At 41.0% G+C, this 26,163-nt stretch overlaps 1 protein-coding gene across 1 annotated transcript in view; it reads right to left on the reverse strand.

The window, feature by feature from the left end:
* Positions 1-721: 721 nt before the first annotated feature.
* Positions 722-26,163, reverse strand: part of si:ch211-288d18.1 (USP6 N-terminal-like protein) — a 34,549-nt gene continuing 9,107 nt past the window's right edge. The window contains exons 3-14 of the mRNA XM_038990178.1: positions 17,072-17,157; positions 16,943-16,982; positions 16,168-16,248; positions 15,854-15,961; positions 10,036-10,145; positions 6,846-6,894; positions 6,512-6,632; positions 6,154-6,248; positions 5,298-5,363; positions 2,845-2,944; positions 2,139-2,291; positions 722-1,827 (exon numbers count right to left, since the gene is read on the reverse strand). Of these exons, the coding sequence (XP_038846106.1) occupies positions 1,052-1,827; positions 2,139-2,291; positions 2,845-2,944; positions 5,298-5,363; positions 6,154-6,248; positions 6,512-6,632; positions 6,846-6,894; positions 10,036-10,145; positions 15,854-15,961; positions 16,168-16,248; positions 16,943-16,982; positions 17,072-17,157 (1,785 nt within the window). The 3' untranslated portion in view covers positions 722-1,051. The remainder of the gene's footprint in view (positions 1,828-2,138; positions 2,292-2,844; positions 2,945-5,297; positions 5,364-6,153; positions 6,249-6,511; positions 6,633-6,845; positions 6,895-10,035; positions 10,146-15,853; positions 15,962-16,167; positions 16,249-16,942; positions 16,983-17,071; positions 17,158-26,163) is intronic.

The raw sequence follows: 26,163 nt of genomic DNA on the forward strand, positions 1-26,163 counted from the left end.
GTCCTCAGTTGCAACACTCACTACCGAGTTCCAAACTGCCAGCACAAGAACTGTTCGTCGGGAGTTCATGAAATGGGTTTCCATGGCCGAGCAGCGGCACACAACCCTAAAATCACCATGCGCAATGCCAAGCGTCAGCTGGAGTGGTGTAAAACCCGCCGCCATTGGACTCTGTAGCAGTGGAAACGCATTCTCTGGAGTGATGAATCATGCTTCACCATCTGGCAGTCCGACAGACGAATCTGGTTTTGGCGGATGCCAGGAGAACGCTTCCTGCCCAAACGCATAGTGCCAACTGTAAAGTTTGATGGAGGAGGAATAATGGTCTGGGGCTGTTTTTCATGGTTTGGGCTAGGCCCCTTAACGCTACAGCATACAATGACATTCTAGACGATTATGTGCTTCCAACTTTGTGGCAACAGTTTGGGGTCGGCCCTTTCCTGTTTCAGCATCACAATGCCCCGTGCACAAAGCGAGGTCCATACAGAAATGGTTTGTCGAGATCGGTGTGGAAGAATTTGACTGGCCTGCACAGAGCCCTGACCTCAACCCCATCAAACACCTTTGGGATGAATTGGAACATTGACTGCGAGCCAGGCTTAACCGCCAAATATCAGTGCCCGACCTCACTAATGCTCGTGGCTGAATGGAAGCAAGTCCCCGCAGCAATGTCCCAACATCTAGTGGAAAGCCTTCCCAGAAGAGTTGAGGCAAAGGGGGGACCAACTCCATATTAATGCTCATGATTTTGGAAAGAGATGTTCGACAGGCAGGTGTCCACATACAAACATACAACTATACTAAAAAAAGACTATACTAGCAAATATTTTACAAAGGCTCTCTAAGCAAACATAATGTCCTTTGTTAGAATATTACAAAAGTACTAAAATGAAGTAAGCTGTAATGCTTTCACTATGATGGGAGAGAATGTGGCACTGTCCCTTGGAACTCCACTATGGCAGCTTCTCCTACAACATAACACTATGTTTCCGCAATGTCTGTCTCGCAGACAACAGGGGGTGACTTAGAAATGCTTTGCAATGCTCTAGAATCAAACTGGCCATTCTGGCTCTCCTGGCTCTCCTTTGTCTCCTGTCTGGGCCCTGTGTTTAGGCAGAGCCATGGCCTGCTCCAGAAGCCTGGCCAGATACCCATCCTCCTCCTCCTCCTCCCTCTCCCCCACCGAACGGCTCTCACTCTGGGCCAGGCCCGTAGGCCGCTGGGAAGCCTGGGCTAAGGGTGCTGACTGAGTCCGGGGGACCCCGCAGGGTGGCTGGGGAGGGCTAAGGGATGAAGGGGCAACTGGGGCAGTCAGGGTCGGCTCCTCCATGGGGCTTTGTGGAGGTGTGTTTGTACCCTGTTGAACTACGACCTGTGTCTCTGGTAAAGCCATTGGACCAGAGGAGCTCTCAACACTTTTTTCTTTGTGGAGTGCGATAAGAATGGCAGGTTGTCCCATAACATTGGGCTCATTGCCACCTGGTGGCTCATAAGGTGGTGGCCCAGCCCCAGCCTGGGGAGGCCCATCGGGGGTAACTTGAGCCTGAATGGTGTGGATGAGAATGGTGTCTGGAGATGGAAGAGAGACTTCCTCCTCTTCCTCTTCCTCCCTATTGAGAGCTTCCTTGTCCTTCCTGTCCTCCTTAGAGGGGCTGTCGTCTTGGGAGATGACGTCTGGCTGGTAGGTGATGATGTGGAGACCCAGACCCCCTGCTCCTGGTCGTTTGGTACCCGGGTCAGGGGTGACTCCCCTGGGGGGCTTGAGAGGGGTGAGCAGAAGAGGTAGTTCCAAACCCAGGGCCTTCTGTGGCAGCTCATCTGGCTTGGCTAGAAATAAAACACAGGAACATTAAAACTGAGGTAAATTATAGGAACTATGCTTTGCTTTACAGTTCTGTTGCAGTTGGTAAGTAAGTGTTTACCTGGTTTATGCTTAAATATTAAATTGTAATTATGGGTACCCTCTTTCAAAAATACCCCACAACTACCTAACCAGTATCAAATGGTCATTATATAACCTAATTCCTCTCCACAAGGGGGAGCTCATTGAAAAGCCCTCATGAGATGTTTGGTCTCTGCATTTTCTACAGACTTAATCGTTGTCAAACAGTACATAAATCAGCTAAGCAGCGTGCTACCTGGGGGTGGAAGGTCCAGCTTCATCTTGCGTAGTTCCGCCAGGGAGGCCTGTAGCTGATCGATGACGACGTCGTCGCTGTTGAGGAAAGACAGGGCAATCTTCTCCTGAAGGAACTCTCTCAGGTCCTCCAGATTCATCTTCAGGAGACGTTCTGTTGACACACAGACACAGCAAAACAGGAAAGGAGTCAACATCATTGACATTATAACCCAAATGGTGAACATCTAGTCAAATGGCTACCCACACTACTCACATCACGTTGCCCCCCCCCCACACCACTGCCACTCTCTGTTGTCATCTGTGCATGGTCACTTTAATTAACTCTACCTACATGTACATACTACCTCAACTAACCGGTGACCCCACACATTGACTCTGTACCGGCACCCCCCCTGTATATATATATATTGTTATTTTTTACAGCTCCTCTTTAATTACTTGTTACTTTTATCCGTATTTTTTGAAACTGCACTGTCGGTTAGGGGCTCGTAAGTAAGCTTTTCACTGTAAGGTCTACACCTGTTGTATTCGGGCGCATGTGACTAATACAATTTGATCTGCTCTAAAAGAGACACAACACACAGGACAGGAGTTAAATATTCATAGCTGAGGGCAATATTGTATTAGCAAACAGTTATGTAATGAGTAGCTAATAGGCTAAAGTAGCTAAAAGGCTACTTGTCAAAGGTAGATGCACTCCTTACTCTTAAATATTCTAAGGATTGTGTAGGACATGGCAGTAAGAATTTTCTCTCCTTCCAGAATGTAGATGTCCCACAAGCGTAGAGTCAGGGTGAACGGGGTCTATGAGGAGAAGGAAAAAAAGATCTCTGACTTCCAAGAAAAATGATTTCCCCATTCACAAAGTGGTAAAAGTGTTCTTAAAACCAGTGGTGTCCAAAAAGACCACAACGTCACAAGTAATGAGTTCACATACTGCACATTAATAAGATCGTAAGCGTAGGCTTATCATCCCCCAAAATTACAAGTATTAATCCATGACATAATCATTGATTACTAGGCAAATTCTTTGTCTGCATCTTACTCTTTCTCTCCCTCCCTTCACCCTGCCTCCAGTCCATTGGTAGTGAGGGGGGCTTGGTGGCGCCCCGCCTAAAACACAGCCCCATCTTTGTGGTGGGCCCCAGGGGGACTGAGAAGCGCTGACAGCAGCATGTGTCTCTCCAAACCACCAAAGCCACAGGATTGTGGGTATGAACAGAGTCGAGTACACACAGAGTAGTTATTAATCCTCGTGATTATGCTTATGTTACGTTTCCTTTTATACGCAGTTAACAACGCTAATAAGTGCTGAAATAAGTTTGACCTTATAAGTTCACCCTGCTTAGAGTTGTGAAATGAATGAACATCCATGAATAAAATTGCAATTCTGCTATTTTAAGTTATTATTGTCAGTTGAAATTCTTTGACTACTTTCTCCTCTGCTAAAAGTTACAATACGTGACACGTTTCAGGAAACTGGGCGTATGTCGCGGGTCACTACTTCACAGGAGAGACGTTTGAACGTAAACAAAAAAACAAAAAATGAAATGCGTTTTTTTTCTGCCTTCTCAAACGTGAACTTTTATGTGCCTTAATAACAAACTTGTCTGCCATCTGTAAATACGAATACAATTTTTTAAAATTACGAGCCTAGTTGGTTTAGCCACAGAAAAAGCGAGCAACCTTCCCGCTAGCCATGATTGCCTGAGATAATGAGTGGGCTGGACATACCGAGAGATGAGTTTGGATTGGTCTGCCATAGAGTAGTCTTCTATCTATTTGAGCTGGTCAGTATGTCTAAGTAATCCTGTCTAACGCAACTTTTGTTTTTATGTATCACGTAGTTAAAACTGCATAAGTGTTGCTCTCCACTTTCTGGAGGACCGAGCTTTGAAATAAGTGGAATTTGAGTATGATAGCTAAGGAGATGGAGAAAATCACATGTCTTCGGATTACATCTTCAAACTAAGGGTAACCATGGCATCTGACAGGAGACGTGTGCATCCATGAATGATGTATACGGGTAAGATAGTCTAGCTAGCTACATTCTCAGATATTGGTTAGCTACCTGCAGATTCATGCAGGGTAGTAACGTCATGAGTTGGGATTATGGTTCATTGTTTAGCTAGCTACATGTCTTAACAAAAGACTCCACTATGCAAGTATCCATTTCAATAGAATGTCACTGCGACAACTGTTGGTTAGCTACCTACAGACTCATGCAGGGTAATAACGTCATGAGTTGTGATTATAGTTAATTGTTTAGCTAGCTACAGGTCTTAACAATGTCATGCATGGTAGTTACATGTCTTAACAAAAGACTCCACTATGCAAGTATCCATTTCAATAGAATGCCACTGCGACAACTGTTGGTTAGCTACCTGCAGATTCATGCAGTGTAATAACGTCATGAGTTGTGATTATGGTTAATTGTTTAGCTAGCTAGCTAGCTACATGTCTTAACAAAAGACTCCACTATGCAAGTAACCATTTCGGGTGCGTTCGTAAATTCAGTCTAGCCATCTACTTCTGATTTCCGAGTCCTCTCATCTGAGTGTGCCAGAGCGCAGAATAACTGATGAATTTATGTACGCTCAACACCCGTTGAATATGGCCGGTGTCAGTAAATGTCGGCAAAAAAAGTAATTCAATTGTTGCCAGCAGCACAGTTACAGTCATCAACGCTCTGGATAACATGAAAACAGCCTAATTAGGGCAAGTAAAATGGTCAGAGTGTGGGTGGGGGCTAAAGTTTAAGAGGGTGTGAATGATGCTGAATGGGTGTAGACAAAGAAGAGCTCTCCAGTAGGTACCAAAACATTCAAAGGACATTTTCTCAAAAGTGAGGTTACAAGTTAAAAACTTTCAAAGCAAAATTACTTTCCCATTGTTCCTCAAATGCAGTGTATGATATACCATTTTGTAGCTCTGTGTCTCTACTTTTATCCAATGTAAAAAAACACAATTGCAAATTTTGCTACATAAGACCGAATCAAGGTGGTCGGTCACATATGGCAATCGTTGGTCAGCAACCCCAGATCCCAGATTGTACCTTTAAGGAGAGGAGTTCTTGGTTGTCACGGGCCAATAAAAATGTATAATTATTTAAATCGGCTAAAAATGGCACCGGTCCCTAAAACACACTTTCTCTCACCCTGTCAATGAAACACTGCAGGAACCATTTAGTGCTATAGATCCCACAGGACATCTGTTCCCTGTCCTAGAGAGACAGAGGGAGAGAGGGATGGAGGGAGAGAGAAAAAGAGAGATGGGATGGAAAGAGAAAAAAAAGAGGGAGAAAGAGACGGAAGGTTAGAAAGAACGATGGACAGTTCTACACAGTAACACACATTTCAATGTAACTATATGCAACTATTGTAATAACCTCACTATTATGAAACATAATAATGCCATTACGTAATGTGTGTGTGTGTGTGCACATGTATGTATGTGCGTGTGTGTATGTGGTTGTGTGTGTGTGAAGGCAACCTAAACAATGATCTATGTAAAATGTGTATGAAAAATGTGTATGTAAAATGTGTATGAAAAATGTGTATGTAAAATGTGTATGAAAAATGTGTATGAAAAATGTGTATGTAAAATGTGTATGAAAAATGTGTATGTAAAATGTGTATGTAAAATGTGTATGAAAAATGTGTATGTAAAATGTGTATGTAAAATGTGTATGTAAAATGTGTATGAAAAATGTGTATGTAAAATGTGTATGTAAAATGTGTATGTAAAATGTGTATGTAAAATGTGTATGTAAAATGTGTATGTAAAATGTGTATGAAAAATGTGTATGAAAAATGTGTATGAAAAATGTGTATGTAAAATGTGTATGAAAAATGTGTATGTAAAATGTGTATGAAAAATGTCTATGTAAAATGTATGTATATGTAGCAGAAAAGCTATAAAAAACAAACAAGATACGTGTCCTCCGAAGAGGGGGGGGGGGGTGATGGATGGATACAAAAATTTAAAAAATATTTAAAAAACAATGATCTAACCAGATGTTTCTTCAGCTTGGGGATGAGTTTGGAGAGAATCTGATCGTGGTGCGTCTGGAAGCGCTGCAGTTTGGGAAACCCAGGAATAAAGAAACCTTAGAAGGAGAGTGTACGATTAGACCGCTTCATTACCTTGTGTAAACACACAGATAACTCTTGTGGCTAGAACTCCATAACAGAATGTACTTACTAGTCAATAACTGTAATTCCATATCTGTATTAAGATTGTATTACATATTCATATATTATTTCCACTGGTAATGTAGCTGATTCCTATTATTGATTGGTCGGACCACAATGCATGACATATCTGTTCGGTTGAATCAATGTTTACGGGATAGCTTAGTGGTCAGCTCACCGTGCATGGCATGCTTCCGATTGGTCAGTAGCTGTGACAGGGCCCAGAAGGCGTCTTCCTCGTTCATGTACATCAGCAGCAAGGCGGCGACCTGGCTCATGCCCTGGCAGTAGCTCACCTCCTATAGGGTCAGAGTTCAAACTATGTCACATTGATCACCAGGCTATATTTGTCCTGATGTAGGTTTTGTCTCCATAAAGTTAGACAGCTCAGTTACCACTAGTTTTAGTGTTACCAAAGCAGTTAATTGCTGAACATTGGGCTGAATCCTGATGCAAACATTATGTAACTATTGACATTATTTATGACTGAGGGAAGACTCAAACAAACTCACCGTGTTGTAGACTGAATAGGCAGACAGGACATGAAATAAAGACTGCTGTCTGTGTAGACACAGAGAGGAGAGAGAGAAGTCAGTCATTCAGAGACAGAGAGGGGTAATTGCCATGGTCCAGGCAACTTTCACTTCATACCTTATTATACTATACATATGTAGGATCTGAATTTGATCACTCTTTTGTTGCAGAGAATTTTCCTGCACCACAGTAAAGGCAGATGAACTTCGTGATTGAAATCAATTAACTGAAAAGGTGAGGGGGGAGGGGTGTGTCTCTTTGTTAACAACAGCTGGTGCACGATCTCTAATGTTAAGGAAGTCCCGAGTTTTTGCTCGCATGAGTTAGAAGATCTCATGATAAGCTGCAGACCATACTATTTACCAAGACAGTTTTCATCTATATTTTTCGGAGCTGTCTATTTACTAATAGGTTGTGTATTTATTCCTTGTGTTAAAATGTATTTCTAGAATTTTTTATCGTTCTCTCTACATTGTTGGGAAGGGCCCGTAAGTAAGCATTTCACTGTTAGTCTACACCTGCTGTTTGCAAAGCATGTGACAAATAACATTTTACTTTATTTGTTCGGAATGATGATGACAAAATAACATTAAATTGCTAATTAGACTGCGTGTCTGTGGGTGTTTCTCAATATGCATACTCCAAGGGCATTCTCTTGAGTGCGTTCTTAATTAGGACAAGAGTGTGGGGAACGCATACATTTTACATTTGAGAAGCACTGTGCGCTCCCATGCAACTGCATTACCTTTGACCTTTTAAGGTAAATTGCATCATCAACATGTCGGCATCATCAACAAGTCTATGCTGGACTTTCAACGAATACCCTCTGTAACTCATGTTAAATGTCAAACATTTGTAGATCTGAACATCTGATTTAGTTTAATATTGCATTATCGTCAGTAAAGCAATTGAGACTATGAATCCCTTTTGTGTTTTGTATTATTTAGCTAAATAGAAATGGGGTTCATTTCGCTGCTTTCCGTGATGTGTAGATACTGTCCACACATCATGGAAAGCAGTGAAATAAACCACATTTCTATTTAGCTAAATAATACAAAACAAAAAAAGTTAACTATATTACACAAGCTGAAGTTTTGACCACATCGAATTGGGGGGCGGGAATTACACATCCTTTTTTTTTTACCTCAGACTGATGATGTTAGTATAAAATAGCAGCCAACCGTTGATAAACTATGGCGGGTCGTGAGAGGTTTGTTCCCTTTTCCATGATGGCAGCCTCCCGAAATTAACATCCGTCGTTCCAAAATAGTGTCACAGCATGTATAGGTTATTCCAAGTTTCTGTGTGGCCTTTGCGTCGTCTTCGTTTAAACAGCTCTACACCCCAAACGTTTTGTCCCTGTTCTATTGATTTCAGTGTGATATCGATGGAAGTGATTCATAAAAAAAAAAGTGTTGCTTTACACTTATCATGTTAGCGACCCACTTGAATCAAAATGCAACACTTCAAAATGTAGCTAGCCGTCTTCTACAAATTGTGCTCTGACCAGCGATGTACACATTATTTCCACATTCCGTGTGTTTTTTGAGCTGTGTTAGTTTTAACAGGACGCGCAACCTCAGCTCCCCCTCTCGCGCAATCGATTTCAGTGTGATAATCGATAGGAGTGATAGACAAAACAGTGTTGTGTTTCTCTTTTTATTTTGGTGACCCCTGTATCAAAATGTAAAAGTCACAAATGTAGCTGATTGTGTTCTGCATTTTCCTCTAACCAGTGATGTAAAAACATATCCAGTTTCAATGTGTTTAAAAAAAATCCAGTTTCAAAACAGGGTTTTTGGTGCGTGTGCAGTTTATAAGGTGCTTGTTTTACAAAATAAAAGTAATATGGATTACTATTGTTGCACATGTACGTGTAGACACTACATTTTATGTTTAGGTTTCAATATATCACAAACTGTTTCCGCATATCGATTTGGGCACTTTAAAACTGTGTTTTGACATTGGGCTACTTATCAATCTGTCTTGTCAACAGGAAGCAGTGACAGCATCAAGTTTTAGGAACATAAATGTAACTTTCAACATTCATTTCCAATGGTATTGCACTTAACTACTGCTTTAGACGGCCTACTTATCGTAGTGAGAGTTGATGGGAAAAAACTAGCCAATGTTTGCAATGATGAGAAAATAATCGCTTTTTTGACTGCCTGTCTGTGTCTTGCTTGCGTTATATGTACACATTATGTATCCAAAGTATGTGGACACCCCTTCAAATTAGTGGATTCGGCTATTTCAGCCACACCCGTTGCTGACAGGTGTTATAAAATCGAGCACACAGCCATGCAATCTCCATAGCCAAACATTGGCAGTAGAATGACCTTACAGAAGAACTCATTGACTTTCAACGTGGCACCGTCACAGCATGCCACCTTTCCAACAAGTCAGTTCATCAAATTTCTGCCCTGCTAGAGCTGCTCCGGTCAACTGTAAGTGCTGTTATTGTAAAGTGGAAATAGGCTACACGAATAGGCTACACAAGCTCACAGAATGGGACTGCCGAGTGCTGAAAAGCATAGCGCGTAAAAATAGTCTGTCCTCGGTTGCAGCACTCACAACTGAGTTCCAAATTGCCCCTGGAAGCAACGTCAGCATAACAACTGTTCGTCGGGAGCTTCATGAAATGGGTTTCCATGGCCGAGCATCCACACACAAGCCTAATATCACCATGCGCAAAGCCTTCCCAGAAGAGTGGAGGCTGTTATAGCAGCAAAGGGGTGACCAACTCCATATAAATGCCCATGATTTTGGAATGAGATGTTCGACGAGCAGGTGTCCACATACTTTTGGTCACGTAGTTTACTTGCCTAATAACATGAAATAGACTGCTTTTGTGTTGTGTTTATGTTTGTAATACTGTTACAACAGACAACAAAGTTTGTACGAACATGTCGATCGTGTCTTTTGTGTACAACATGAAGTTTGACCCTCCATGTAAATGAGGGGGAAGCAGCAGCGGAGTTACGTAGGCAGCAGAGCAGGCAGCAGCTACGTAAAAAAAAAATCGACCTATCAATAGCAACACGTTTTCCAGAAAATCCAAAACCGCAGCCACTCTAATATATAATAGACTGGGGGATCTGATCCTAGATCAGCACTAAGACATACATGAACACCCACACTTACCGTGGAATACAGCTGCTGACTTACTTGAATCCGAATCGATCCATGAACATGATGTTGTTTCTAAACGTCCTGTTCACGTCCAGATCTATCTGTTTGATTTCCTGGGAGAACATTCTGGCCTGTTCCTTCATCCTCTGAAAATGTTTATTAAAACAATATATACATTTTCTAAATCCCTTGCACACTTCAAAAGCTTATTAGAAAGAAATGAACGGCAACAGTACACATGATTAATGCTAAAAAAAATCTAGAATATATATATTTTTTCAAAATCATAGATTCTATAGTATTTAGGCAACATCTTTTAATATTAACTTTATATCAAAAGCCATAATCCCCTGTCAGTAAACCTCTGTTTGTTGTGTGATGCGTGTGTGATCTTTGTAACCCCATGTCAACACCATCTGCCTGTTTTTATCTCACATACAGTAACATAATCCTCTCTCTTTTTGGAGCCGCAACCAACAAACAATGTCACTATTATTAATATTGCTGAATGTAGCGATGGGTGGGTGGGAGTTGGGGTAGTTGTGAAAAGTAATGGTGCTATAAACATGAAATGATCTTGGTATATAACATGACAATATTTTGTGTTCAGCACTCTGGCTTCTGGCTGCAATATGTGGGGGAAGATCAGAACACTCCTACGTATGTTCCCGTACTGTATGTCTTAGTGCCTTCAGAACGTATTCAAACCCCTCGACTTTTTGCACATTTTGCTGTGTTACAGCCTGAAGTTAAAATGGATTACGGTTTTATTCTGTGTCACTGATCTACACACAATACCCCATAATGTCAAAGTGGAATGATGATTTTAGAAATGTAAAAAAAAAATCAAAAGCTGAAAATCTCTTGAGTCAATAAATATTCAACCCCTTTGTGAAGCCTAAATTACTTCAGGAGTAAAAATGTGCTTAAAAAGTCAGATGACAAGATGCATGGACTAACTCTGTATGCAATAATGGTGTTTAACATTATTATTTTCATGACTAACCCCACCTCTGGGATAGTCAAATACAGATTCAACTACAAACACCAGGGATGTTTCCCAATGCCTCGCAAAGAAAGTGACCTACTGGTAGATGGGTAAAACAAAAAGAAGCAGACATTGAATATCCCTTTGAGCATGTGAAATTATTAATTAAACTTTGTACAGTATGGTGTATTAATACACCCAGTCACTACAAAGATACAGGCGTCCCTTTAAACTTAGTTGACGGAGAGGAAGGAAACCGCTCAGGGATTTCACCATGAGGCCAATAGTGGTTTTAAACCAGTTACAGAGTTAAATGGCTGTGATAGGAGGATACTGAGGATAGATAAACAACATTGTAGTTACTGCACAATACCAACCTAAATGACAGAGTGAAAAGAAGGAAGCCTGTACAGAATAAAAATATTCCAAAACATGCCTCCGGTTTGCAATAAGGCACTAAAATAATACTGCAAAAAATATGGCAAAGAAATTAAGTTTTTGTCCTGAATACAAAGCATTACAGTGGTTGCTCAACTAAAGGTTTTGAGATTATGCTCCGGGACTTAAAGGTAATTTGTGGTTTAGTACGGTACCCTGCGTCACCACTTCATTGCTCCAGACCACAGCAAGGGGGAGTTAGAGCACTGATTATGCTTTTGGGTCCTACTGTATCTCTAACTGACAATGAATGGGCGACATAAACCTAAATAGAAACTGATAATTGTGCATGACTTCAAAATTGAATTTCAATTCACGGAATGATGAAGATGAAGGTGATTGAATTTTGAACAATAGTGTAAGAATTTCTATTCCTCTGTCCTGCACGCCCTGAAAAATACATATTTTTTTTTATTTCTACTCGTCAGTATTACTTACTAAAACTGTTGTTACACAAAGGTTTTTATTCTAAGACAAACGAAAATGTTCAATTATATTCCATGATATTCTTAAGATATATGTGTTGACTGAATATAAGCAAGTGATGCCTGCTAAATAATCAAGTTGATGGCTCAGTCATATAGCCTCAGCACCTCCATAAAGCTGAGCAAGTCACTCATTCATGGCTTTGGATCAATATAATTAAGTACCAACATTCTTTCTGATAGTCTTTAATAAAGAAATGTTTTGGTTATCCTGACCTGGACACCATGTATTATAACAGCCCATTACGGGCTGTTAGCAGGACAATAGACCCTTGCCAACACCTCTCTGTATTTTGACACTTTGTACAAGGCAATTGATCAGCATTAAAAACTTTGTGGATGGGGACTCCTGAGTGGCGCAGCGGTCTAAGACATTGCAGTGCAAACTGCGTTGCTACGGATGCTGGTTCGATAACTGTATCGGCCGCGTCCGGGAGACCCATGAGGTGATGGTGGGCTTTTGGTTTCTCTCCCTCTAAAAACAGAAATAAATCATTCTAAATAACAAACTGGCTTTATTTACAAATGAGTTAGAATGGCCTTTTTCTCGCTCACTTTAGGTTATTTGAAAACGAAATCTCCAAAATATTGTTCTTTATTAAAACACAGCGATTATTATTATTATTGATTCATTTAGAATTCTATAAAAGCCCCTTAGATATTCTCACAGATCAGATTTGCCCTAATGAAAAATGCCCCATCGATATTAATTTAGAATCCTCCAATTCTCTAAATCTAATTATTGGCAGAGAGTCACGTCATTGAATTTTATTTTATTTTATATACTGTAGGCCTACTGTAGGCGACATGAGTCTCACTAGTGTTGAGTAATGTGCTGTTAAAAGTGGTGTAGGTCTTATTTATTTAAAAAGCATATTGAAGTTAGAAGCAATAGGATTTGAAGCAATAGCCTACCCTCTGTGGTCAACTATTTCAGCTCCGTTTCGCGCTGTTCTGAGACAAGCATGGGGACTGGTCTTGATCAATCAATGGGATTTTTAGTTTTTAGTTTTTCTTGGAATAGAAACACCATAATATTAATCAAATTAATTAAGCTAAATTTCTTAAAATCAATCTCATACACTATGTTCTTACAAAAAAATATTTAAAATTCTCTCGTACAGCCAATATTGAAGGCTATCAAATGCTTCTCAAAGATGCCCTCTGGTGGTCAAACTAGCACTAACTAGCATTAATGGTAACAATGGCTGACAATTCAATAACGTGCCATAGAATTCTGCGGCAGCCCGCAAAGTGTGCTGCAGTATGACGCAACTAGGAAGAAAAGCCAAATCCAAATCCAGACAGCTGATGTTCTGATAGAGCTGCAAAATCTGGATCCCTACAAATCAGCTGGGCTAGACATTCTGGACCCTCTCTTCCTAAAATTATCCGCCGCCATTGTTACAACCCCTATTACTAGTCTGTTCAACCTCTTTTTCGTATCGTCTGAGATTCCTAAAGACTGGAAAGCGGCCGCAGTCATCCCCCTGTTCAAAGGGGGAGACACTCTAGACCCAAACTGTTACAGACCTATATCCATCCTGCCCTGCCTTTCTAAAGTCTTTGAAAGACAAGTGAACAAACAGATCACTGACCATTTCGGATCCCACCGTACCTTCTCCGCTATGCAATCCGGTTTCCGAGCTGGTCATGGGTGTACCTCAGCCAAGCTCAAGGTCCTAAACGATATCATAACCGCCATCGATAAAAGACAGTACTGTGCAGCCGTCTTCATCGACCTGGCCAAGGTTTCGACTCTGTCAATCACAGTAATCTATCGGCAGACTCAACAGCCTTGGTTTCTCAAATGACTGCCTCGCCTGGTTCACTAACTACTTCTCAGATAGAGCTCAGTGTGTCAAATCGGAGGGCCTATTGTCCGGACATCTGGCCGTCTCTATGGGGGTGCCACAGGGTTCAATTCTCGGGCTGACTCTTTTCTCTGTATATATCAATGATGTCGCTCTTGCTGCGGGTGATTCTCTGATCCAACTCTACACAGACGACACCATTCTGTATACATCTGGCCCTTCTTTGGTGTTAACAAACCTCCAAACAAGCTTCAATGCCATACAACACTCCTTCCATGGCCTCCAACTGCTCTTAAATGCTAGTAAAATGAAATGCATGCTTTTCAACTGATCGCTGCCCGCACCTGCTCGCCCGACTAGCATCACTACTCTGGACGGTTCTGACTTAGAATATGTGGACAACTATAAATACCTAGGTGCCTGGCTAGACTGTAAACTCTCCTTCCAGACTCATATTAAGCATCTCCAGTCATCTATAAGTCTTTGCTAGGTAAAGCTCCATCTTATCTCAGCTCACTGGTCACCATAGCAACAACCACCCGTAGCACGTGCTCCAGCAGGTATATTTCACTGGTCATCCCCAAAGCCAACACCTCCTTTGGCCACCTTTCTTTCCAGTTCTCTGCTGCCAATGACTGTGTCGAATTGCAAAAATCACTGAAGTTGGAGACTTATATCTCCCTCACTAACTTTAAGCATCAGCTGTCAGAGCAGCTTACCGATTGCTGCAGCTGTACACAGCCCATCTGTAAATAGCCCACCAAACCAACTACCTACCTCATCCCATATTTGTTTTAGTTTTCTCCTCTTTGCACACCAGTATTTCTACTTGCACATGCTCATCTGCACATCTATCACTCCAGTGTTAATTGCTAAATTGTAATGACTTCGCCACTATGGCCTATTTATTGCCTTACCTCCTTACTTAATTTGCACACACTGTATACAGATCTTTCTATTGTGTTATTGACTGTACGTTTGTTTATCCCATGTGTAACTCTGTGTTGTTGTTTTTGTCGCACTGCTTTGCTTTATCTTGGCCAGGTCGCAGTTGTAAATGAGAACTTGTTCTCAACTGGCCTACCTGGTTAAATAAAGGTGAAAGAAAAAAGAAAAAGAAAAAAAAACCCACTGTATGTTTGGGGCAAATCCAACACAACAAGTCACTGAGTTCCACTCTTCATATTTTCAAGCATGGTGGTGGCTGCATCACGTTATGGGTATGCTTGTCATTGGAAAGGACTAGGGATTTTTCTGTTTTGGATAAAAATAAACGGAGTAGAGCTAAGCACAGGCAAAGCCCTAGAGGAAAAAACAAATCCGCCTTTCAGCAGGACAATAACCTAAAACGCAACGCCAAATATAGACTGGAGTTACTTACCAATACGACATTGAATGTTCCTGAGTGGCCTAGTTACAGTTTTGACTTAAATCAGCTTGAAAATCTATGGCAAGACATAAAAATAGCTGTACACCAATGATCAACAACAAACCTGACAGAGCTTGAAGAATATTGTACAGAGACTTGCCCAGAAAGACTCACAGATGTTATCACTGCCAAGTGATTCTGACATGTATTGAATACTTATCTAATTTAAAATATATTAGTGTTTTATGTTCCATTAATACTTTGACATTACAGAGAATTTTGTGTAGATTGTAGACATTTTTTTTTTATTAAATCAATTTGAATCCCACTTTGTATAAATGTAGGGGGAAGACAGGGACATTACCGTATCATACCATTGTTGAATCACAGGGTATTCATCTCTGGCCGGGTATTCAGGGTTTTTAGTATTGTTGAATAGGTTTTCTTTCATTGACTCTGCCCATGTAGTGAACCTGGTTACGGATAGCAGAGCCTAGCACAATGACAATCACTTTCCCTGAGACCTGAAGCAGCAGTCGCCTTCAAATCATAACAGCAGAGATTTCATGGTTTAGTGGTCCTGAGTGATCACTGGCTTTAGACTGCATTGTGTTGTTTGGAGCATGGTATCAAATCCCTGTGTGTTGTTAAACGCTGGCTACACCCATGCACTGTTTAGAGTAGATGCTTGATGAATCAACAGTGTGTGTGTGTGTGTGTGTGTGTGTGCGCACGTGTTAGATACTGGGTACTCTTTTACCTCATACTTCCCCTCGTTCTCATTCTTCACCTTCTCCACATCCAGCATCAGGGCCCAGGCCTGGCCTCTCAGCTGCAGGGGGAGACCCTTATACACACGCTTTACCATCTGAGAGGAGAGCAGGGGGACACAGGAGAGACAGGGGTTAGACAAGGGGGAGAACGGGGATACGCAAAATGGGGAGTTGAGGCAGGAGTGTAAATGTTCAGTGAGTATTTAAGACTATTATAAACATTTATAAACACAAGTGAAGGGTGTGGTGTGTGTCTGTGTAAGTGAGAGAGAGAGCGAGAGAGAGAGAGAGAGATTCTCACCCTGTCACTGTTACAGTATTTATCCCATTTTTTCACCATCTTCAGCCATTTTTCTACCCTTTCAATTTCCAGGTTCTTTTTCTGTCAGGGCGAAACCCGAAAAGACATTTTAAACTAGGCAAAATGTTATGCACGCAAAATGAAGACACATTTACATTAACGAGACGCATTTACACACAGAGTATAGTACAGTACAGAACACAGTATTTACAATGTTTCTTCGAAAACTACAACCAAATTAACGCTCTTTGTGGGATCATATAAAAGATCACTTGACATGGGAACCTGGTGTCCTGCCCCCACTGCTATGACTGGCATGTGTTGGTTTGTACTGTATTGACATGTAACACTGAGGAGAGCTTATCAAGTTCTGCCCAAGGTTAAATGTGCTATTAATTGAATCAGTCACGGCCACATGACCGGTTCTAAGGTGTGAGGAAGCATAGCTCCCATTCTAGAAGTGTGTGAGATGCCTAAGGATCGGCTTCCCCTTAGATGGATGCCTGGGGCATGTGGCCCTGCTACAGGGTTTCACTAAGTTAGCGGGAGGTCATTGATTGGCTAATACATACACATCGAGCACGCACTAAGCATTGACACATTTCCACGCACACACACACACACACACACACTACAGCTATACAAGGAACATTACACCTCTATATGTTAGAGGTCACACTTGAAAGGTTAGTTAGTAGCTTCTGTACACCACTTAATGGAAACTGTAGTGTGTCTCTGACTCTTTTGATGCATATATTGCATTTCCACTTCTTACCTTCTCCTCATGTGCACTAGGGGCTGGCAGATCCTCGTCACTGTGGAAAAAGAACGGACGACAACAGTAAGATTCTGCCAGTCAAGTAATGTTTACAATACTGTACACAGAAACCTCAGTTTGACTTACTGCAGAAACCCGAAACGGTCAGTAACTCTGTAAATACTGTTGTCTGCATCCTCCCAGGGGTCAATCTCCACCCCCTCCTGTCTGCCCTGGAATAACACACAGACACAGACACATCAGAAACAGCACACAGCCCAGGGAAAACATGCAGTAAGTTGGCCTGTTGCTTTAACATTGTTAAATCAAGTCAGGCATTGGGCCTTTGAATTGGAGCCATTAGGAAAAACACAACACACGCTGTTCTCTAGAGAACAATACATTTGATTTTAGTACAAGCGCATCAGATCGCTGTGCCTGTCTCAAAGATGACACAAACGGATGCATTGTGTCTATCTATGCTGTGTTAAATCGTGGCCAATTTAAAAGAACATCTCATCGCCAGCCAGATTGTACATCGCGGAGCAGATATTGCCCAAGGGGCAGAGGACAATTTTCTCTCAGGACTAGTCAAATGGACTACATAGATGTGGCCAACTATTAGAAAGCATAGAAAGCTATCAGAAAGCAGATTGCGGGCAAAGAGAGAGAGGGTCGATACATACAGCCTACAGACACCAAACCATGCCGTCACAGATGAACAATCTCAGCGATGACGCCCTGAGGGCACACTGCAAATGGTGTCAAGTGTGAGAAAGTGAGAGGGCTAAAAATAGGTCCTAGTGGAAGTCATTAGGGGGGAGAAAGCAAAGAGAGGAAAGGGGGAAATGGATATAATTAAACAGTGAAAGGGAGATGAGAAGGAATGTGTGGAAAGCGAGAGAGAGAGAGATAGAGGGGGAGAGAGCGAGAGAGAGACACATGGTCAGAGAACCTGCTTGGACTTTCCAATATTCCTCCAAGCATACCTATGCCTGGTGGACACCTGACTCTTTCTGCAATCAACAACACAATCAGAGTAACGGCCGGTCGGCTGCTTTGTTAAGGGACAATTTGGACCACCCAGACTTTCAATGTAGCAACTGTTTGCTTGTAGAGGACTACAGGATTGAAGGGACTACTCTTAGCAAACAAGTAGCGAATCTATACAAGCTACTGGGGGAATCCACACCCGCTTACTTTTTCTCTCTTTTACCCCAGTAGCAGGACGCCGCTCTGGCCTGATGGAAGTCTCGCCGCCGTGTCGGCTCTCCACAGCCGACTGGCCAGTACTCTGCAGGGATCCCTCCCACGAAGGGGTATCCCCCTTCCCTGGAAGAATGGAGCTAGTAGGACGCTCCTGGATGACTTGGGGGATGTTCCTGTTCTCGATATTACCAACCAGCCATGGAGATATGTCACTCGCCATGGAAGTCGAAACAGCGTCCTCTGGTAACGGGAGCCTCATTGGAGATATTAAGCCCGGACCGGACACAGACCAGAAACAGCTTTGCTGCCCTGGGATCTAGAGGTTCCGGCGCGATCTTCCCTGGGGGATTGTGGTTCGAGATCGGATCCGGAGGTACTCCGGCCTATTCATCCTCCACGATGGATACTACAACTGGCTCGGGTCCATCGGGCCCCACCACTCTTCGGTCCTCAAGGCGAAAGAACGACCGGACTTCATCAGCCATTGCACCAGTTGTCATCATCGACAGTTCTATTGTAAGAAACACCTTGGTGCCCAGGGCAAAAACCCTGTGCTACCCAGGAGCACGAGTACAGGACATTACAAGGCTGCTTCTGACTATTCTATGACAGCTGCAGGGAGCTGATGCTGTCGTCGTCTATGTGGGGTCAAACGACATCAGGAGGGCTATAGGCTTGGCACACGCATACTCAGGCTGACTGGCTCTCGTTCAGGCACATGAGAAATAAGTGCACTCAGGCTATCCAGAAGGCCAAAGTTAGTTACTTTAAGGAGCAGTTCTTTCTCTGTGGGTCTAACCCAATGAAGTTCTGGAAAATGAATGAAGACCTGGAGAATAAACCCTCCTCCTCACAGCTGCCCATGTCCCTTCATGTTGATGATGTGGTTGTTACTGACAAGAAGCACATGGCTGAGCTCTTTAATCACCACTTTATTAAGTCAGGATTCCTATTTGACTCTGCCATTCCTCCTTGCCAGCCCAACATTTCCTCATCTCCCACCCCTTCTAAATGTGACTATCCCCGGTGCTTCTCCCTCTTTTTCCCCTTCCCCACTACAAAGTTTCTCCCTGCAGACAGTCACTGAGTCCGAGGTGCAAAACGGGCTCCTGAAACTTGACCCCCAAAAAACATCTAGGTCAGATGGTTTAGACCCTTCCTTCTTTAAGGTTGGTGCCCCTATCATCGCCAAGCATATCTCCAACCTTTTTAACCTGTCCCCTCCTTTATGGGGAGGTTCCCATTGCTTGGAAGGCAGCAACATTCCGTCCTTTATTTAAAGGGGGAGATCAAGCTGATCCTAATTCTTATAGGCCTATTTCTATGTTGCCCTGTTTATCAAAAGTTTTGGAAAAACTTGTCAATAATCAACTGACTGGCATTCTTGATGTCTATAGTATTCTCTCTGGTATGTAATATGGTTTTCCGCTCAGGTTATGGATGTGTCACTGCAACCTTAAAAGTCCTCAATGATGTCACCATTGCCCTTGATTCTAAGCAATGTTGTGCTGCTGTTTTTACTGACTTGGCCAAAGCTTTTGATACGGTAGACCATTCCATTCTTGTGAGCGGACAAGAAATATTGGTGTCTGTGAGGGGTCTTTGGCCTGGTTTGCTAACCACCTCTCTCAAAGAGTGCAGTATTTAAAGTCAGAAAATCTGCTGTCTCAGCCACTGCCTGTCACCAAATGAGTACCCAAGGCTCGATCCTAGGCCCCACTCTCTTCTCAATTTACATCAACAGCATAGCTCAGGCAGTAGGAAGCTCTCTCATCCATTTATATGCAAATGATACAGTCTTATACTCAGCTGGCCCCTCCCCGGATTTTGTGTTAAATGCTCTATAACAAAAGCTTTCTTAGTGTCCAACAAGCTTTCTCTACCCTTAACCTTGTTCTGAACACCTCCAAAACAAAGGTAAATGTGGTTCGGTAAGAAGAATGCCCCTCTCCCCACAGGTGTGATTACTACCTCTGAGGATTTAGAGCTTGAGGTAGTCACCTCATACAAGTACTTGAGAGTATGGCTAGATGATACACAGTCCTTCTCTCAGCACATGTCAAAGTTGCAGGCTAAAGTTAAATCTAGACTTGGTTTCCTCTATCGTAATCGCTCCTCTTTCACCCCAGCTGCCAAACTAGCCCTGATTCAGATGACCATCCTTACCCATGCTAGATTACGGAGACATGATTTATAGATCGGCAGGTACGGGTGCTCTCGAGCGGCTAGATGTTCTTTACCATTCGGCCATCAGATTTGTCACCAATGCTCCTTATAGGACACATCACTGCACTCTATACTCCTCTGTAAACTGGTCATCACTGTATACCCGTCGCAAGACCTACTGGTTGATGCTTATTTATAAAACCCTCTTAGGGCTCAATCCCCCCTTATCTGAGATATCTACAGTAACCCTCATCCTCCACATACAACACCCGTTCTGCCAGTCACATTCTGTTAAAGGTCCCCAAAGCACACACATCACTGGGTCGCTCTTCTTTTCAGTTCGCTGCAGCTAGCGACTGGAACAAGCTGCAACAAACACTCAAACTGGACAGATTTACCTCAATCTCTTCATTCAAAGACTCAATCATGGACACACTTACTGACAGTTGTGGCTGCTTGCATGATGTATTTTTTGTCTCTACCTTCTTGCCCTTTTGCCGTTGTCTGTGCCCAATAATGTTTGTACTATGTTTTGTGCTGCTACCATGTGTTGCTACCATGTTTTTGTCATGTTGTGTTGCTAACATGCTGTGTTGTCATGTTTTGCTGCCTTGCCATGTTGTTGTCTCAGGTCTCTCTTTACGTTGTGCTGTGTTGTCTTTCTTGTCGTGATGTGTGTTTTGTCCTATATTTTTTCCTAATAATTTATTATTATTTTTTAAATCCCAGCCCCTGTCCCCACAGGAGGCCTTATGCCTTTTGGTAGGCCGTCATTGTAAATAAGAATTTGTTCGTAAATGGCACTGTGTGCTCTTTTCAAAGGATGGATCCCAGTCGGTCCAGGGCTATGGGATACAGGGGGTCGAGGGTGGTCTGCCGGGCATTGGGATGACAACCCAACTCGAGATGAGGGCTTTTAGCGGGTGGAATAGTAGGGACCAATTGGAGGTTTACTTAGTAGCAATGCAAATATCATGGTACAACTATATAGACACTCAATCATTATGTAACTTTTTAATAGGACGTTTACAAACATATATTTTGATAAAAATAATTGAAAGGTGTGTCTCATTATGGTAAGTGGTGAAATAAGTATAGCCAGTTACAATTGTAATGGCTCAGCAGATAATAAGAAAAGACGATCAGTATTTACCTGGCTAAAAGAGAAGGATTATAATATCTATTGTTTACAGGAAACCCATTCAACAGTTTTAGATGAAGTTTTGTGGAAAAATAATTGGGGGGGCGAAATATATTTCTCCCATGGGCAAAGAAATTCAAAAGGGGTGATGGTTTTAATTAACAGTAATTTTGATCCAAATGTGCAACTTGTCCAAACAGATCCTCAAGGTAGATGGATTATTTTAAATATGTTATTGGACAATAAACAGATATGGCTTATTAACCTATACGGTCCGAATAATGATGATCCAAGCTTCTTTGACAATATATATAAGAATGTATCAACTCTACAAGCAACACTAGACTCTATTATTATAGTGGGAGATTTTAATACGGTCTTAAATACCTCTATGGACCGGAAAGGAAATCACACTACAAACTATCACCCTCAGGCACTTAAGGAAATCAGGAATGTCATGGATATATTGGAATTAGTGGATATATGGAGACTTAAATACCCTGACCTAGTGAGATATACATGGCGGAGGCTTAATCAAGCTAGTCGCCTTGATTACTTTCTTATATCATTCTCTCTGGCACCAAAAGTTAAAAAGTGTTTGATAGGGGACAGAATGCGGTCGGACCATCACATAATTGGCATATATATTACTCTTACAGAATTTCCACGTGGGCGAGGATATTGGAAATTTAATCAAAGCCTACTAGATGATAAATTGTTTAGAACTAGGACAGAAGAATTTATAACTGATTTTTTTAGACATAACATAGGTACAGCAGATCCCCATATTGTATGGGACACTTTTAAGTGTGCCTTTTAGAGGCCATGCAATTCAGTACTCATCTATAAAACAAAAGCAATTTAGATCAAAAGAGTCCATATTAACAAAGGAAATTGAAGGACTAACAGTACAGTTAGATAACAATAAAAACGGTACCATAGAGGCACAGAATAAGTTAGAGGAAAAACAAAAAGAAATGGAGGAACTTATTCAAGAAAGATCCAGTGTAATATATTATAAAAATAAAGCGAACTGGATGGAATATGGGGAAAAATGCACCAAATTCTTTTTCAATCTTCAATATAGAAATGCTACCAAAAAAAACGTATTAAAACTTGATACAAATGATGGAGTCACGCATGATTCACCAAATGATATTTTGAAAGAGGAAGTAAAGTACTTTAAGAATATGTTTTCGTTTCAGGCTCCTCCATCTCCACTAACTGAAACTAATTGTATGGATTTTTTTCCTAATAATAATGTAAAATTAACATCTGTACAGAAAGACTCATGTGAAGGCCTAATTACAGAGGAGGAACTACTTGATGCAATTGGGGCCTTTAAGGATGGGAAAACTCCAGGGCTGGATGGCATACCAGTGGAAGTATAAAAAAAAAAAAATTATATACTCAAAGGACCATTATTAGCTTGTTTTAACCACTCCTATATAAATGATAGATTATCAGACACGCAACAAGAAGGTGTGATATCATTATTACTGAAACAGGACCCAAGTGGTATATATAAAGATCCAGTCCATTTAAAAAATTGGAGACCTCTTACACTTCAGTGTTGTGATGCAAAAATCCTAGCAAAATGCTTGGCGCATAGAATAAAAAAAGTTGTCAGATATTATTCATCCTAATCAGACAGGTTTTTTACATGGACGATACATTGGAGATAATATAAGGCAAGTACTGGAAACAATAGAACACTATGAAATATCGGGGACACCGGGCCTGGTTTTCATAGCTGATTTTGAAAAGGCTTTTGATAAAGTACGACTGGAGTTTATATATAAATGCCTAGAATATTTCAATTTTGGGGAATCTCTTATAAAATGGGTTAAAATTATGTATAGTAACCCTAGGTGTAAAATAGTAAATAATGGCTACATCTCAGAAAGTTTTAAACTGTCTAGAGGAGTAAAACAAGGTTGTCCACTATCGGCATATCTATTTATTATTGCCATCGAAATGTTAGCTGTTAAAATTAGATCAAACATTAATATTAAGGGATTAGAAATCCAGGGCCTAAAAACGAAGGTGTCATTGTACGCTGATGATTCATGTTTTCTTTTAAAACCACAACTAGAGTCTCTCCACGGCCTCTTAGAGGATCTAGATACATTTGCTATCCTCTCTGGATTAAAACCAAATTATGATAAATGTACCATATTACGTATTGGATCACTAAAAAATACACATTTTACATTGCCATGTAGTTTACCAATTAAATGGTCTGACGGAGATGTGGACATACTCGGTATACAAATCCCAAAAGAAAGAAATGATCTCACTCCAATAAATTTTTATAGAAAGTTAGCAAAAATAGATAAGATCTTGCTACCATGGAAAGGAAAATACCTGTCTATTTGTGGGAAAATCACCCTGATTAACTCTTTAATCATATCACAGTTTACCTATTTGCTTATGGTTTTGCCTACACCTAGTGACCTGCTTTTTAAATTATATGAACAAAAAATATTCCATTTTATTTGGAACGGCAAGCCAGATAAAATTAAAAGGGCCTATTTATATAACGAATATGAATTCAGAGGGCAGAAATTATTAAATATTAAAGCGTTAGACCTCTCACTAAAGGCATCAGTCATACAAAAGTTATACTTAAATCCAAACTGGTTCTCTAGTAAATTGGTACGAATGTCTCATCCTATGTTCAAGAAGGGCCTTTTTCCCTTTATTCAGATTACACCTGCTCACTTTCGGTTGTTTGAAAAGGAAATAATCTCCAAAATATCTTTATTTTTTAAACAAGCCTTAGAAAGTTGGTTGCAATTTCAGTTTAATCCACCTGAAAGGTCCGAACAAATAGTACAACAAATATTGTGGTTAAATTCAAATATAGTAATTGATAAAAAAACTGTATTTATCGAAGAAATGTTTAAAAAAGGTATAATTTTTGTGAATGATATCATAAATAGGACTGGTGGAGTAATGTCACACATGCAGCTAACACAGACATATGGAAATGTCTGCTCTACCCAAAATTACAACCAATTAATTGCAGCATTACCACAAAAATGGAAGAGGCAAGTAGAAGGGGAAAAAAGTAAGGAACTTGTATGTCGGCCCTATATTAAAGAACATAAATGGTTAAAGAAAAGTGTGATAAATAAAAACATATACCAATTTTATTTAAGGACCAAAAAACTGACAGCTGTGCCATATAAATTACAAAATAGTTGGGAAGAGATTTTTGATGTACCCATTCCATGGCACATGGTTTATGAATTGATACGCAAAACAACGCCGGATTCAAAACTTCGAATTTTTCAATTTAAATTACTGTACAAAATTCTTGCAACTAATAGAATGTTATATATATGGGGGATACAATCTTCCCAGCTCTGCAGATTCTGCTGTGAGGAGGCAGAGTCACTAGATCATTTATTTTGGTATTGTCCGTATGTAGCTCGTTTTTGGTCACAGGTCCAGGAATGGCTGAAGAATTGCAACATTTGCGTAGAACTAACGCTACAGATAGCAATACTGGGGGATTTGAAAAGCCATAGTCAATCAATCAATAATATAATAATTATTTTAGCAAAAATGTTTATTTTTAATTTACAATCCGTGGAAGCTATGAGAATAGGAAAATTCAAATCTTTTGTGAAGCATCACAGCACAGTTGAAAAATATATGGCAAATAAAAATCCGAAATGGATGATGTTGGAAGATAGATGGGAAGGGTTGAGTGGAGCTGAAGGGTGGGACTAATAACAAGATAAACAATGTAGGGCATACGGGATCTGTGAAATGTGTATAGGGGCGGAGCTTTTGTGAAATAGCACAGTTACAAGTGGAAATCAAACTGGATGGACAACAGAAATAGAGGAAGGACTAAGAACAAACAAGAGAGAACTATTATAAAGTAGACTGTGTCTGTAAAATGTGTATAAGATGTATAAATTGAAGGTAAAAACAGAAATGTTTATCAGTTTACTCCAATTGGGGGATCGGTGGTAGGGTTTGCGGGGAATAATAATAAAGGTATATTCTTTAAAAAAGTATGTATGTCTATATAGGTATGTGTATGTATATATGTGTATATGTATGCATACGTGTATGGATATATATATTTACCCCAAAAAATATGGGGGATTGGAAATGATGCAGACGATTACATTGGAAGCAACATTCTTTCCGCAATATTAAGCTGATCCACCCCTTAAAAAAAAAAGAAAAAAAAAAGAATTTGTTCGTAACTGACTTGCCAGATTAAATAAAGGTTGAATAAAAAAAATTAAAAACAAAGTAGGTGCATTTGATCACACGGAATGGGATATGTTCCGGGTTGCCTCTGAGAATAGCATTGACGTATTCACGAACACAGTGACTGAGTTAATCAGGAAGTGTACAGCGGATGTTGTTCCCACTGTGACTAGTAAAACCTACCCAAACAAAAAAACGTGGATAGACGGCAGCATTGCCTTGCGCGAACCACCACATTTAACCACGGCAAGGTGACTGGCAATATGGTCGAATACAAACAGTGCAGTTATGCCCTCCGAAAGGCAATCAAACAGGAAAAACGTCAGTACAGAGACAAAGTGGAGTCGCAATTCAACGGCTCAGACCCAAGCCGTATGTGGCAGGGACTCCAGACGATCATGGATTAAAAGGGAAAACCAGCCACATTGCGGACACCGACGTCTTGCTCCAGAACAAGCTAAACACTTTCTTCGCCCGCTTTGAGAAT

This window comes from Salvelinus namaycush, chromosome 1, assembly GCF_016432855.1.
Source record: "Salvelinus namaycush isolate Seneca chromosome 1, SaNama_1.0, whole genome shotgun sequence".
NCBI classification, from domain to species: domain Eukaryota; kingdom Metazoa; phylum Chordata; class Actinopteri; order Salmoniformes; family Salmonidae; genus Salvelinus; species Salvelinus namaycush.